Below are 15394 nucleotides of genomic sequence, written 5' to 3' on the forward strand. Positions count from 1 at the left end.
GCGACGAAGCATCATTCACCAACAGTGGTAACGTAAACCAGCATAAAATGCACTTTTGGGCAACAGAAAATCCATGATGGCTGCAACAAGTGGAACATCAATGACCTTGGAGGGTTAATGTATGGTGCGATGCTGATTTCCTACATAATGTTCTACCAATGTTATTACAAGATGTTTCACCGTATGACAGAATGGTGATGTGCTTCCAACATGATGGATGTCTGGCACATAGCTCACGTGCTGTTGAAGTAGTATTGAATAGCATATTTCATGACATGTGAATTGGTCATTGAAGCACAATACCATGGCCCGTACATTCACAGGATCTGACGTCCCTGGATTTCTTTTTGTGGGGAAAGTTGAAGGATATTTGCTATTGTGATCCACTGACAATGCCTGACAACATGCGTCAGTGCATTGTCAATGCGTGTATGAACATTACAGAAGGCAAACTACTGGCCATTGAGAGGAATGTCATTACACATATTGCCAAATGCATTGAGGTTGACAGACATCATTTTGAGCATTTATTGCATTAATGTGGTATTTACAGGTAATCACACTGTAGATAGATTAGATTAATACTAGTTCCATGGATCATGAATACGATATCTAAATAAAATGTTCAACTGTATCTATGTTAAGTATTTTAATTTAAAAAACCTACCTGTTAGCAACTATTCATCTAAAGTTGTGAGCCATATGTTTATGACTATTACAGCACCATCTATCACAAAGTCAAAAAAGTGGTCCAACTAAAACATTCATATTTCTTTACGTACTACACAAATATTTAAAAAAAATATGGGTTCCTATTTTTAAAAAATACAGTTGATATCCGTTTGACCTATGCCATCTAGCTGGCCAACCATAGTGCAATCTGGTTTCCCCCTTCAAGCTAGACAAGTTTTGTTCTTTGTAGTTTTTTCATTTAACGCTTATTTAGTGAGATATTTGGCCCGATCACGATCAATGGACCACCCTGTATACAGGAGGGATGTCATATAATTTGTGAGGTGATTCTACATGTGAAAAAAGACTGAAAAAGTCCTATGAACATGTGTCTGATTTTCAATAATTATGAAACTAGAGTGGGTTGAAGATGACACACAACCATGAATGAATATGAAGGCAAAAGTGAATATTACTTACCCAATGATGTGTAGGCACTTTTTTGGACAGAGTAGTGGTGAGACAGATGACTGACACCTCCTACAAGAGGTGTGGTGGTTCTACAACAGATGGCCACCCTGTGATGTCACACAGAGGCAACAGCTAATAGGGCACCCAGAGTGCACTTTGTGGGTTGGAACAGTGAGCAGTAATTACGCTTTGTGTGTGTCATACTTGAATGTTGTTTACCTGAACAAGTCCATCATGACCATAAATACCAACATGCCACATATGTTCATGCATGCAGAATACACGTACATGTTGTTTGTGTATAGTACTGTAGTGGCAGTGCCTATGTTGCTGTGACAGAATACCAGGGAATACCAGAGATGTTTCCTTGATTGATGATCGCCTGTGGCAGAGTATTTGCCAGGGTTTTTCAAACATTTTATGAATCTGGAACCCTACCCAGTGTACATGCTAACATCAGAATGTGAGGACGTCCAGTCAGTTGAGGAAAGTGAAGACATTAATGCAATGGTACAGCAATGTGGTACCACCAGTAAATGGCACATTAGATGTCAGTTCAATATTCCACAAACATGAGTGTGGTGTACATTACATACTGAGGGCTTGTACCCATTTCCAAGTGTACCCTGTGCAACAAGTGTATATGAGTAACTCAGTAAGCAGATAACAATTCTGTGAATTGTTGGCTGAACACAGAGATGTTGTGTAGTACACTTTATTTACAGATGAAGCTACATTTGCATGCATTGGTATGATGAAACCCCACAGTTTTCATACATTGGCAATCGAGAATCCACATGACACTAAGGAAACAAGGTTCCAAGTTAGGTTCTCAGTAAAGGTCTAGTGTGGTATTAATGAAGAGTCAATGACAGGGACTGTGTTTCTGCCAAATTGTATGACATCCACAGCATACACACATTTCCTGATAGAAGACCTACCTGCACTTTTGGAAGACATGACATGAAAGCAACAATGGCACTTGTACCTGTAACATGATGGAACACTGAAATGTGTTCCAGTATCTGAACAACTCGTTTCCTCAATGGTGAATTAGCTGTGGTGGAGCCAGATCACCCAACCTAACGCCATTAGACTTCTGTTTATGGGGCTGTTTAATGAGGAACATGTACATTATGAAGGTAGATACATGTGAAGAACTTGTTGCTTGCATCACAGATGCTGTTGCCTGCATTAAAGCCCACCAAAATGATGTTCACTGTGCAGCACAACACACTGTCCAATGTTCTGACAAGTACATTGAGAAGAGTGGAGGACTTTTTTGAACACCCCTTGTAGGATGGATCAGTCATCTGTCCTACCATTAATTTGTCCACCACAGTGCCTACACAGCATTTTGTTAAGTAATATTCACACTTGTCTTCATAATCGGTTATGGATGTGTGCAATCTTCAACCCACTCCAGTTCTGTAATGATCAAAAATTAGACACATGTTTGCAATTTATTTGCATGCATAGAATTACCTCAAAAATTGTGTGACATTCCTTTGGAATTACCCTGTATATTCCAATTGCTGGAAATTATAAAACTTACTCCCAGTTGATGACAGTCAATTAAAAACAAAATTTCAAACTACTGAACTCAACAAGAAAAAACAATTCTTGGTAAATAAAATATAGAGAGGCAGTGGAAATCACACCTTAGTCACTGTATTTATCTACAAAACTTTTTAAATAGATTCAGTTATTGCAATGACAGCTGACAGATTATGTAACAAAACAACTCATTTCCAAGCACAATGCATTTTATAAAATTTCCGATAGGACATTGCCTAGAAAAGCACTGTGGTGTTCAAACAATCTTTGAGTTGATGATAGAGTTAAATTTTTCATAAATTTGTATAGAAGTTTAATTTAAGGTAACTAACATCTAGTAGACAAGAGCAGATAATACTCTGTAGTCATCAAAGCCAATCATACACTACACTCATCAAATGCGCTTAAAAATTAAGTTAAATGTATATTAAAAACAAGCTATCTACAAGTAAAATATGACAGAAGATAAAGATTTTCAAGATACGGAATTTGTTACTCATAAAAGATAAGTCAGAAAGTACTTACAACACGCACAAGTTCAGATATAGCAGCAAGGGCTCTTTCACTTAAACCTTCTAGTATGGGAACAGTACGAAGAAACTTGATATTATCTTCTGTCTTTTGTAGTCCTGTACGCATCATAATCTGCTTGAAGATACGACGATCGAGAACCCACACACTAGCTCCCTCATCGGCTTTGCAATAAAAGTAAACATTTTTCTCAGTTACATACAAGTAAGATCTCATAATCTCATAGTTTAGAGAAGCTAAGTATTTTTATCACTAAAGGCTTCATATGGCAGAAAATTTACATTCATTCTGGTGATAATACTACATACAAGCTATTTTTGAAAAGAGCAGTTGTAAATTTAACGTAAAATTTTAAATTTCTAAGTAGTGCCAAAGCAATGTTTCAGAATTTTGTCATACTCATAATATTAAAATTTTAAGATCAGGCTTTAACTATGACAAATACTGCTGTGAACATAGCACAAATCTTAGACTGTTGCTCTGAAATGTCCAAGAGATGGTCCTTTACGATTATCTGTGTCTGATTTGTACTGAAGTGTTCAGTATGTAGGAACCATGTAGGTGATCGCAGTAAGTGCACGTACAGATTTTATTATTTAACTTATTTATTATTCATCCCAAACTTTTAAAAGGCAACTCATGTCATCTTTTGCACAAATACACATTTTATGTGCAATTATATAAATAACACACATATTGTAAATGATATTTTAGATCATATCTGTCTATCAAGATTCAGGATTGTCCATCATACTGCATGTGATATATTTAACAAATTCACAGATATAAGTTTAATGTAAGTGAAACTATATAACTACTTAACATCACCTTTAGGGCACATTTTGAACTTTTCCATTGTATAAAATGACTTTTCTCTAATACATTTTTGTGTGGTGTTTTTAACATAATCAGTAACACATTGTATGTGTATACTGAAAATGCGCTACTATCTTTGGTTTCAGTAAGTCCAGTGATTGTGATGCTGATCTGCTGTTTAGGCATGTGTTTGTTATTTTGATAGACAGATTGACATAGTTTGTGTCTGTGTTGGTTTTCTTTTGTATATGTCTGAACCAATGGTGAGTAGCACATGCTGAAGGGGATACATGGACATGATCTGGAAGGAGGTGACAGGGTAGAGGAAGGGCAAACTGCTCGGTTGAATGTATGGGAGACAATGGATTATTGGAAAGTGAAGTCAGGATGATAACAGGAGTGAAAGATATGTTGCAAGGATAACTTCCAGGTTCATATTTCAGAGAAGCTGGTGGTGATGATGAGTGCAGCACTCCTTTGTAACTGATTTTTGGGTGTGGTAAGAGAATATGGCAAAGGAAAATCCATTTGTGGGCTAAGTTTGAGGGGGGGGGGTTATAAGTACACCTTCATGAGACCTTCAGCATACTGAGCAAGGGAGTTCTCATCACTACACATATGTTGTTCACAGGTTGCTAGGATGTAGGAGGGACTTTTTCTTGTGGAAGGGATGGCAGCTGTCAAAATGGAGATACAGCTGGTTGTTATTGCATTTACTGTACGCAGACCATCAAGTTTGTCATGGAACAATTTGCACAGCCTCATGGGGAACCCAGCTGCAGAAAATGGACTCAAACATACATCAGCTGTCAGAGCAGCAAGATCAGTCATCATGTCTTTCCGCAGTGTGGCAAATATGCAACATGTCAAGGGAGGTCACAGCACATCCTCCTATATCACATTGGGCCTCTACCAGAATTGAACAGGTACCTTTGCATACTGTGAGCCACTGATAGACTATCCCTCTGGACACAGGTTATGATGGTAGAGATGACAGTAAACACCACTACTCTGGAATTACTACAGATGGGAATCACATATTTTGGCTGTCCCACATTGATTACCATGGCCCAGATATGCCAGTTTGAATCACACCTCTTTGCTGAGCTATGTATATTGTACAGTGTCTAACAGTTTAGAACAATGGCATACCAGCCAGAAAGTAATGAGCCAGTCAAACTTTGGTACCACACTCTTCACGCAGCACAAATATGCCTTTTGCCCTATGGACAGAAGCACTCTCATGGATGCTGCTTGACATGAAAACAGCCTACAAGGAGGAATTGCAGTCACCCTTGGTGGAAATTTTGTGTGATGAATGTCTCTCAGTCTTCCTCTAGGTTTCTTGGATTAGTTCCACCTCCTGCTGATGTCGAGTTAATGGCACTGGTCAAATTGGGAAAACAATACAGTGGCCACATTCATACACCCATTCTCAAACTCACAGTATGCACAAAGTTTTTGTCCATAGCACACTGAAAGATTGTGAATATGTAATGCTTTGCAACAACACTATCCAAACTGCTTTACACTGCCTTACTCTGGAATTTACAGGGTCCTGCAGCCTTCAACAGTTTGAAACTGGCATGTGTGCTTTGTGAACCAGAGGTAGATGATGAACTTCTGACCCATCAAGAAGACCTCCTGGCAACAACAGACTCCTATGTGGTGACTTTTACCAGCATTCTTCTCTTGCAGACAGAGTTGTTGACACATTGCCACCTTCCCTACTGGATGATCCCGACTGGGCCCTCTGCTCTTGCTATGGACTTTCTTGTGAACCACACCATACATGAATGGGTGCTTATGAAATTAAAGGCACTTGTGATCATGGACAATGCAGAAACAATTCAGATGAGCCTAATTCTGCATGGTTGGTTATGGTATACCAGCCAGTTGGTGAATATCGCCATCTCCTCATTACCTACGAGAAGTGTTCTGCACTAGAGGGAGAGGGGAGGGAAGTGGGGTCTCTGTAAGAACAAAACCCTCTAAGAGACCAATTGCACATCTGTGATTGTAGAAAAGGAACCTTGTGCATGTGTGGCATGCATGTGTGTGTGTGTGTGTGTGTGTGTGTGTGAGTCTGTTCTTTGTAGCTGGCTTATGTGAATGTTTTTAGTTTGATGTTGCACACTGATGTTGATAATGCACTACTATTTCACTGAGTTGTCTGTAAGTATTATTCTGTGTTCCTAGTTGCACAGATTATCCCACATCTCTTTTGATGTTGGTAATAATGAAATGATTTCCTATAAGAAGTATGTAGATACTGTTATGCATCTAACTGAAACTGATTTGAGATAAATTGAGACAGGGTAGTTGAATGTAAGGAAAGAAAAGTTTGGGAAGATAAATGATGACAATGAAAACAAAAGTATTAATAAATTCCTGATAGTAAATACATGCAAAATTTTTGCAGTTGTCAGTGAAGTAAACTGTGTACACCATGTAGTTTTTAATATGAATGTGAAGGAGTTAATTATCAATATGTATCCAATGATTAAAAGAATTGTATTTTGAAATGTGAAATGGTCAAAGATTTTATTGGGCGGAGTGCAATATTTGCAACTGCACTGAGTAATAAGAACAAGATTTGACTCAGTGTTGTAGGTGTTGTAGAACTAGGGGGACGAGCAGTGTGCAGTATAATTGTGAACGCAACCAAATAGACTGGTTGTTCACTAACTTTAGTGAACACACTATTTGTAGAATAATGCCTTCCCCAGCTAGGTGATTGCATTCCTCTTTCTTGGATCATTCTCTTCTCTAGCTATCCCAGCCACAGATTGCAAGAAAAAGGCATGATCTTCTTCTATGTTCAGTTCCTATGTATATTAAAATGTTTATTGCAACTGATAAATTTTTGTGGACAACAAATGCTGATACTATTCCAAGAGTACAGAAGACAATGTTTTTTTCAGTGCTATGTTAACAAAATGTTTATGAATATTGCTAGATGTTCTGTATGAACTCGGTAGCAAATTTGTGTATAGTAATCAATCACTTTTAGCTGAATGGTTTGTAAAATTTGATATGAAGCTAAGAATTTAAAAGAATGCAAAATTAGTTAACAGAAAATGATGAAAAAACTGTATTCATGCAGATCACTAGAAACAAGGAGATGGCTACATCATTACCTCCAACCATATCAAACCTACCAACCACCAGCAATACCTCCACTTTGACAGCTGCCACCCATTCCATATCAAGAAGTCCCTACATAAATCCTAGCCACCTGTGGCTGTTGCATCTGCAATGATGAGCAGTCCCTCTCGAAATATGTCGAGGTCCTCACTGAGGCCTTCACATGTCTTAATCAACCTCCCACCCTTGTACAAAAACAGATCTCTAATGTCTTATCACTCCAGTCACTGACCACCTCCCACCTCCCAAAATCCCACCATCTGTCCATAGAGGAGTATTCCTCAGTATCACCCAGGATGAGCAGCTGAATTACATTCTCTGTCTGGGTTTCAGCTATGTCTTTTCGTGCCCTGAAACAAGGAATGTCCTACCCACTATCCTTCCCACTCCACATTTTGTGTGATGAATGTCTCTCAGTCTTCCTCTAGGTTTCTTGGATTAGTTCCACCTCCAGCTGATGTAAAAGACCCAGATGTAAGACCTGTCCCACACATCCTCCCACCACCATCTACTCCAGTCTGGACACAAGCATCACCTATCCCATCAAAGACAGAGCTACCTGTGAAACAGTCATTTGATCCACAAGGTAAGCTACAACCACTGTGCTGCGTTCTATATGGGCATGACAACCATTAAGCTCTCTGTCCATATGAATGGCCACCGATAATCTGTGGTCAATTAACAGACGTACAACCCATTTTCTGCACACACTGCCCATTATGACAGTCTTCATTTCAATGACTGCTCCACAGCCTGTGCCAGCTGGATGCTACCAATCAACACCAGATTTTCTGAATTTCCAAGGAGGGAACTCTCCCTGCAATATATCCTACAATCCCATAATGTTCTTGGGTGTAGTCTTTGTTAGTCATTGTCCTTATCCAACTACCCCTTTCACTAGTCACATTCCAGCACTACTCAGCCCTCTATTCCACCAACACACCCAGAATATTTTTACTTTTCTCCTTTTCCATTGTCCCCTCCCCACCTCCACCCCTGACTTTCCCCTGCCCATTGTCTAATCTCATGACTGCACCTAGCTGGACTACCCTCTCCCCACCTCATCCCTGTATGCTCCCACAAGAAGCAATTTTGTGTTTTATCTGATTCTGGTGGGGACCTTTTTGGCCAAAAGCCACTTGTTTGACAGTCTTTTTGCTGTGCCTATCTGTGATTCAGCATCTCTGCTATATGGTGGGTAACAACTAGTCTTTTCATAATACTGTCATTGTACCATTTTGGATTTTCCATTGATTAATTACAATTAGTTTAAACTCTTATCACGTGATGACTCATGTTATGGGACTTGAAAGAAGCAAAAATGACCTCTTGCTATCAAAAATACCAGTGCACATTAGTAATCATACACTAGATGGAATCCTATGTGTAAAATATGCATTATCATCCAACAAAATAAATTGCTAAATTGCAGTCAACAGATGAACTAATGTGGATGCACAGTTTAGAATGCTTTTGTCATAAAGAGATCTACAATTGTGTTGATTTGAAGACAAAGGCATTAGCCTACCTGAAATTCTTTTACTTTTCATTATGGAAATATCCATAATTAAGTATTAATATTATGAAAGGGATAGTTGCTACTCACCATATAGTGGAGATGCTGAGTAGCAGATAGGCACAACAAAAAGACTGTCATAAAATAAGCTTTTAGCCAACAAGACCTTTGTCAAAAATAGATGACAGACATACACACACACTCATGCAAACTCAACTCACACACACATGACCACAGTCTCTGGTAGCTGAAGCCTACAAGTAGTAGCAGCAGTGCATGATGGGAGAGGTAACTGGGTGGTGGTAAGGAGTAGTAGGCTGGTCAGTGACGGGTGGGGCCTGGGAGGAGGTGAGTGCAACTCACACACACATAAAGTATTTATTCAGAAAAGGTGATAAATTAAAGTATTGTGCTAAGCAGTTACTTGTGCATCCTGAAGAAATTTCTTCAGTGAAACTTCAATGCCATTAGTTACTAATAATACATATCAGTTTCAGACATGATATTATTCACACGAACAGAGTACAAGACAGACAAGTAATTTCAGTATACCAACTGACTCTTTGTCTAAGGTTCATATGACAATCAATACAAAAGTCTTCAGCAATGTCCCACAGGTTTTTAAGCCATTATAAATCACTTGTTACATGCTCAAATATCTTAGATACCAAAATAATCAGCGACTAGTTGCACAAATGAATTTTAAGTTCTTAACCAATTTTAGAAACTTAATGTCCTCCTTCACAAGATTATACCTATTGCATTATTTGCAAGTGTCAACAACGCATGATGTTTGCAATTGTTGTTTGGATTCTTTATACCGTTTTTTGTACAGGCTTCTTTATACCACTTTTGTGCAGGCACTATGAACCAAATGACCAAAGCAATTTGCTGTATGCAACTAGTTGTTGACAATCGCAAATAATGTGATGGATTTAACCTTCTGAAGGAAGGCATTAAGAAATTAAATGTCTTTCATGCAACTGGTTGGTTTATTATTTTGATATATCCAACTACAGTTGCTGCAGATGGATAAAATACTAAACACATATAGGTGAACAAACCTTGCAAACAGTTTACTCCAAACTGGCACAGTGTGAGAATACCTTAAACATTTCATAGATCATTGCAGCTAAAAAGGAAATAATTAACAACTGCTTTATAAATCATCAAATTATATAGATTCAGTAAGCGTTCCTGTTTGTTGCATGACAAGTTCCATTGAAAACAGTTTTAAGTCTTAACAAAATGTGAGAAACCATTGTTTTAGTTAGATTTTGTGTTATTACATAAGTTATAAAATGGCATTTGGCAAGAAATGGCAGTCATTTATGTTACAATGCTGCAGCATTTTTAAGCAAAAAATCTTTCTTTCCAGTTTCAGAATGTTACATTTAGTCTATTTTTATTGCAGTTTAATGAAAGTTGTTTACTAATGAAATATCTAAAAGCAACTACTATTTTTAATGTGTATTTTGACTCAGTCCCCATCCTTTGAATGTGCCTTTTACAGAAGTATTTATGGAAAATGATGTTTTCAAACACAAGCAAGGGCAGTGTACACTACTGTGCAAAATGTAAGGATAAAAGTGACATCTGCGTGGTTCGTCACTTTGAAGTAATATACATCAATGAAACTTAGGCAGTACATAGAAATAGCTGTTACAGTATACTACAAAAGATAACTGAAAGAAATAGGAAATGAGATTAACTGAACAGATACATTTAAACACAGACAGTAATTACACTTAAGTCACTGTGATTCATGATGGTGTCCTGGACATTACAAAGGGCGTGATATGATTCTTAGTAGGGAAAGTATCACCACATAAGGAACTCCTATGATGTGACATTTCATTTCTCTGGCAGTGTGGTTGCCAAGTGCTGGATGGTCATTAGTGAAAGGAGACATGCTGCAATATGTCTCCCCAATTTAGACCAAATGCTTGGCAGGATTTAAGTTGGGGAAACAAGCAGGCCAATCCATTTGCTGAATATACTCTTGCTCTAAGAACTACTCCACCTGTGTAGTTTGATGCAGTCCCACACTGTCATTCATAAAAATGAAGTCATGAACAAATCCATTATATGAGTTCAAGTGGCAAGATGTGGGAACCTTTAATGCCCCCATAAACATTGCTGAACATTGTTTTTTTGGTGATCAAGGTGTCATGGTATGAGGAGGGATAATGTTGCATTGGAGTTAGCATAAACCATAGTGGTGTCAGTGTAATCAATATCAGTGAATAAAAGTGGTAGTTCAGTTCATCTCATTGCGTATTTCTTTCAGTTATCTTCTGTAGTATATTGTAGCGGTTCTTTCTTTGTATGGTCTAAGTTTCAGTGAGTTATATTCCTTGAAATGACACATCATGTAGAAGTTACTTCTATCCTGAAGTTTTGCACGTCAGTGTATATGTGTACAGCTAAAGACCGTAATGCATGGGAAAGTCAAGAGTAGCTATATATCCAGTGTGAGATATCAAAGTGCTTCTGAAACTGGATATGACGGAACATGATGCCCGACTGTAACAGAATCATTAAAAGAAAACAGGAGGACAATGCTTAGTATAAACTTCAGAGAAGTACAAATATGAGATACAAGAGAATCACCAATGTTATGTCAATTTTTAAGTGTAAAGCAGATGATATATTTCTTCCAGAAGTCTCCCTTGCCAGCATATATAAATATAAGATGATAGAATACAAATGTTCTACATAATGGCATTCAAATAACAGGTCAACAAATAATAAGAATATGACACATTACATATTCTAACACAGTTTATGTTGTATCAATGAACATTTCAGAAATCATTGTATAAAACAAGATATACATTATAGAAAGAAAAATTTGCATTGATGCATTATGCTTCATTACAAATAAATTCATATCAGAAAAATAATGATTTATTGATTTGTGTTGGTGCTTCTATGTTTCAGGAAATATTGCAAAATATTATTGGAAGAAGTTTTCACATAACTGAGAAATAACTAGAGCTGGAATATATGACAAAAACTGTCACACAGTAAGAATTTGACTTAAGGTAATATCAAAACAAGCTTCCACAAATTATGTATGTGTAATTAATATTCCAAAAATTTAAATTAACAAATGGCAGTTATGTAACTCACAAATCATAGTATATCATCTATAAGGGCAATTCAGAAAGTGTCTGCCCCTACTTTTTTTTAGCCAAACTATGGCTGTAAATGCAAAATCAACATATCAATTCCCAGTGTTGGACCTTTTTTAGTTTGTGGTAGCATTATTTGCCACTAGCTCCACCACACAGTGCTGCAGTCAGTTGTTAAAGATGACAGCTGTGCTTCACATGTCCATGGCATTAGAGCAAGGAAGTGTGATTTTTATGGAGCAAAGGATATATGCCTATCAAGATCTATGGGGAAATGCAGCCAAACATGGGGAAAATTGTCTTGCTTTGAGAACTGTTGGATGTTGGTGTAATGAGTCTGACAAAGCCTGTGACGTCTTGCATGACAATGAACAGCTGGGGAGGCCATGTTCATCACTGACTGATGAATAATTCCCACCTGGATGCAATGGTGAAAGCAGGTTGGCATGTGCACATCTTGTCTTACGATTGCCATTAGGCAAAGGCGCCAAGAGATTCTCAATGTGGACAGTGATTCTGCTCCATGACAATGGGTAAACATACGTGTTGCAATCAGAGCTGCCGAAAAGATCTGGGCATTTCACTGGGTTATTTTGGACCACCCACCATGCAGTCCAGACTTCAGACTTCATCCCTAGTGATTTCCATGTTTTCTGTCTGCTGAAGAAGTTCCTGGTAGAACGACAATTTACAAGTAATGATGAAGTCAAGACAGCAGTCTGATTGTGGTACGATTGTCAGCCAGACAAATTCTACTGCATAAGCATCTCAAATTTAATGTTGTGATGGGACAAATTTGTGAACAACTGTGGGAACTATGTGGAAAAATAGTGTATAATTGTCATCACCTGTACGTAGCTAGTTTGGCTAGTAAAAATAGGGGCAACGACTATTTGATTTACCCTCTTACTTAACTCTCTCTACCCTGGTAAGTATTACCAACACATATACTACAGCATATAAATATTTAAAATGTGTTCATTCACTATTTATTTGCTTACCTTTGATGGATGCCTGCCTCTTAGTGTTGTACAAAATAGCAATTTCTCCAAATGCTGTGCCAGGGCCAAAGGTCCCCAATGATTTACCACCTTTAATCACTTCAAACATGCCTGCAGCTGACACATATAAGTGCCTACCTGGGATTAAGAAACACAAAATTAAAATATACTTACAAAATAAATGATTATTAACAGCTGTTAAAATTAAAAATGATTTTACTTTTGTAATTCCTTCTAAAACACAAAGACATGTTATTACTAAATTTGTACTGCTTGTTAAATGAAAGCAGTCATTTCTTTGAACTTTCATTCCCACTGAAAACATTAACCATACAGGGAAACACTAAAACAAACAGCTGGATCACAAAGGGAATAAGAGTTTCATGCCAGAAGAAAAGACTACTTCATGAAATATGCAACTCAAAAAATTCCTCACCTGTAGTACGTGCATACTGTAAAAAATGCAACAAAATATTAAGAAACATGATAAAAGCAGCAAAAATAATGCATAATGATGAAATCATTTATAATTCAGCTAATAAATCAAAGGCTATGTTGAGTGTTATAAAAAAAGAATGAAGAGAATACAGACAACCTTGGAAAAATATAACACTGTCACATAAAAATAAAAAAGTAACAAACCCCTTAGAAGTAGCCAACACATTTAACAACTTTTTCACAGGTGTTGCTGAAAATATGTTACAATCAAACTTTAAGAGCACCCAGGCAAATGAATATAAAATAAGTGCATGTAGAGGATCAATGTACATCAGTTCTATTTCACAAGATGAAGTAGCTAAAGCAATAAAAGGAGTAAAAAATTCCAAATCAGCAGGTATTGATGGTATGCCTGCAACAATGTTAAAGAAGAGCACATCAAACCTGATTGAAATACTCACACATTTATGCAACTGCTCACTACAGGCAGGCACTTTCCCCGATGTGTTGAAAACATCAAAAGTTATTCCTGTATATAAAAAAGGGGATAAAGACAATGTAAATAACTACAGACCCATCCCAATTTCCTCCTGCATCTCTAAAGTACTGGAAAAAGTGATGTATGAGAAACTTATGAAATTTATTAATAAAAACATCATCCTATGTAATGAACAACATGGATTCAGAAATAAGAGGTCAACAACAACTGCTATCTATGAGTGCATCAATTCCATCCTAAACCTGATGGACAAAAAACAGGAAACAATAGGAGTCTTTATTGACTTGTCAAAAGCTTTTGACATGGTGGACCATAAAATTCTGTTATCAAAGCTAGAAAGATATGGTATTCGAGGTCTGTCCAACAAGTGGATCAGTTCCTTCCTGACAAATCGTATGCAGGCAGTGTGTGTCAAGCACACAAATATTGAACTAAAAACTGTATCTAATCACTTATCTGACTATAAACAAATAAAATGTGGTGAACCCCAAGGATCCGTATTGGGACCCCTTCTGTTTCTTCTGTACATAAATGATCTAAGCTTAAATACTGATGCACACAAAACAATCATATTTGCAGATGACACCACGATTCTACTAAAGGGAGGCGACGATGAACAGTTATAGCAGACAGTAAACACAGTCAAGAAACAACTTAGTAGCTGGGCACAGAGTAATCAGCTTGTAATAAACAGTAAGAAAACTGTTGCTCTAAAATTCCGCAATGTTCCTAACAAGGACATGTTTATCCCATCAGTCTCTATCAATGATGAGCCAGTTGGTAACAGTACTGAAACCAAATTCTTAGGACTTTGACTGCAAAATAACATCAGATGGAATAAGCATATTGAATATCTCAATGCTGAACTGAGCAAAACATGTTATCTTCTTTGTTCATTAAAATCATGCTGTAGTGAGAAAACAGTATTGAATTCATATCATGCGTACTTTTATTCTTGTCTTAGATATGAGGTCACCTTCTGGGGAAACTCTAAAACAGCTAATAGCACTTTTAAACTACAAAAAAGGGCCATTAGAATCTTGTTTGGGTGCAAGCCTAGAGACTCTTGTAAACCCCTGTTTAAGAAATCTGGTATTTCCCCATTACCATGTGTATACATTATGGAAACCCTTTTGTTCTTTAAATTAAATGTAATGGGCAAGGACCGGAGACTACAAAAAAACTGTGATATAGATGAGCACTTTACCAGACAAAACAGAAACTTACATATGACTCAAATCAGCACAGCACTATGCCAAAAAGGTACTTTTCACATGGGAGTTAAGCTTTATAACAAACTTCCTCAAAACATAAAAGCTATCATTGAGGTCAATACATTTGGAAAATCTCTAAAGTCATTTACAGCATCACTGCTTTTACTCCATTGAAGAATATTTAAATTTATGAAATGTGTTATATAAATACTTACTTACGTGTAAAGTGTATTATTGTAAACTTAAATATGTATGCCTTGAAATTACTTTCAGCCTTTATTTTTTTAACTTGTCTTGTCCAATGTCTTATGCATAAGCTGCTATGTAGACAACAGGACCAATAAAATACAATCTACAATCTACAGTCATAAAATTAGTTATTCTCAGATGACACA

The 15394-nt window shown here is 37.2% G+C and overlaps 1 protein-coding gene across 3 annotated transcripts in view; it reads right to left on the reverse strand.

Annotated features, from left to right (window-relative positions):
- Nucleotides 1-15394, reverse strand: part of LOC126273200 (cGMP-dependent protein kinase, isozyme 1-like) — a 365331-nt gene that overhangs the window by 198018 nt on the left and 151919 nt on the right. For all 3 annotated transcript variants that reach the window (XM_049976745.1, XM_049976753.1, XM_049976759.1), the window contains exons 5-6: nucleotides 12849-12986; nucleotides 3226-3395 (exon numbers count right to left, since the gene is read on the reverse strand). In XM_049976745.1, coding sequence (XP_049832702.1) covers nucleotides 3226-3395; nucleotides 12849-12986 — 308 coding nt within the window. The remainder of the gene's footprint in view (nucleotides 1-3225; nucleotides 3396-12848; nucleotides 12987-15394) is intronic.

The sequence above is a fragment of the Schistocerca gregaria genome, chromosome 1 (assembly GCF_023897955.1).
Source record: "Schistocerca gregaria isolate iqSchGreg1 chromosome 1, iqSchGreg1.2, whole genome shotgun sequence".
Taxonomy (NCBI): Eukaryota; Metazoa; Arthropoda; class Insecta; order Orthoptera; family Acrididae; genus Schistocerca; species Schistocerca gregaria.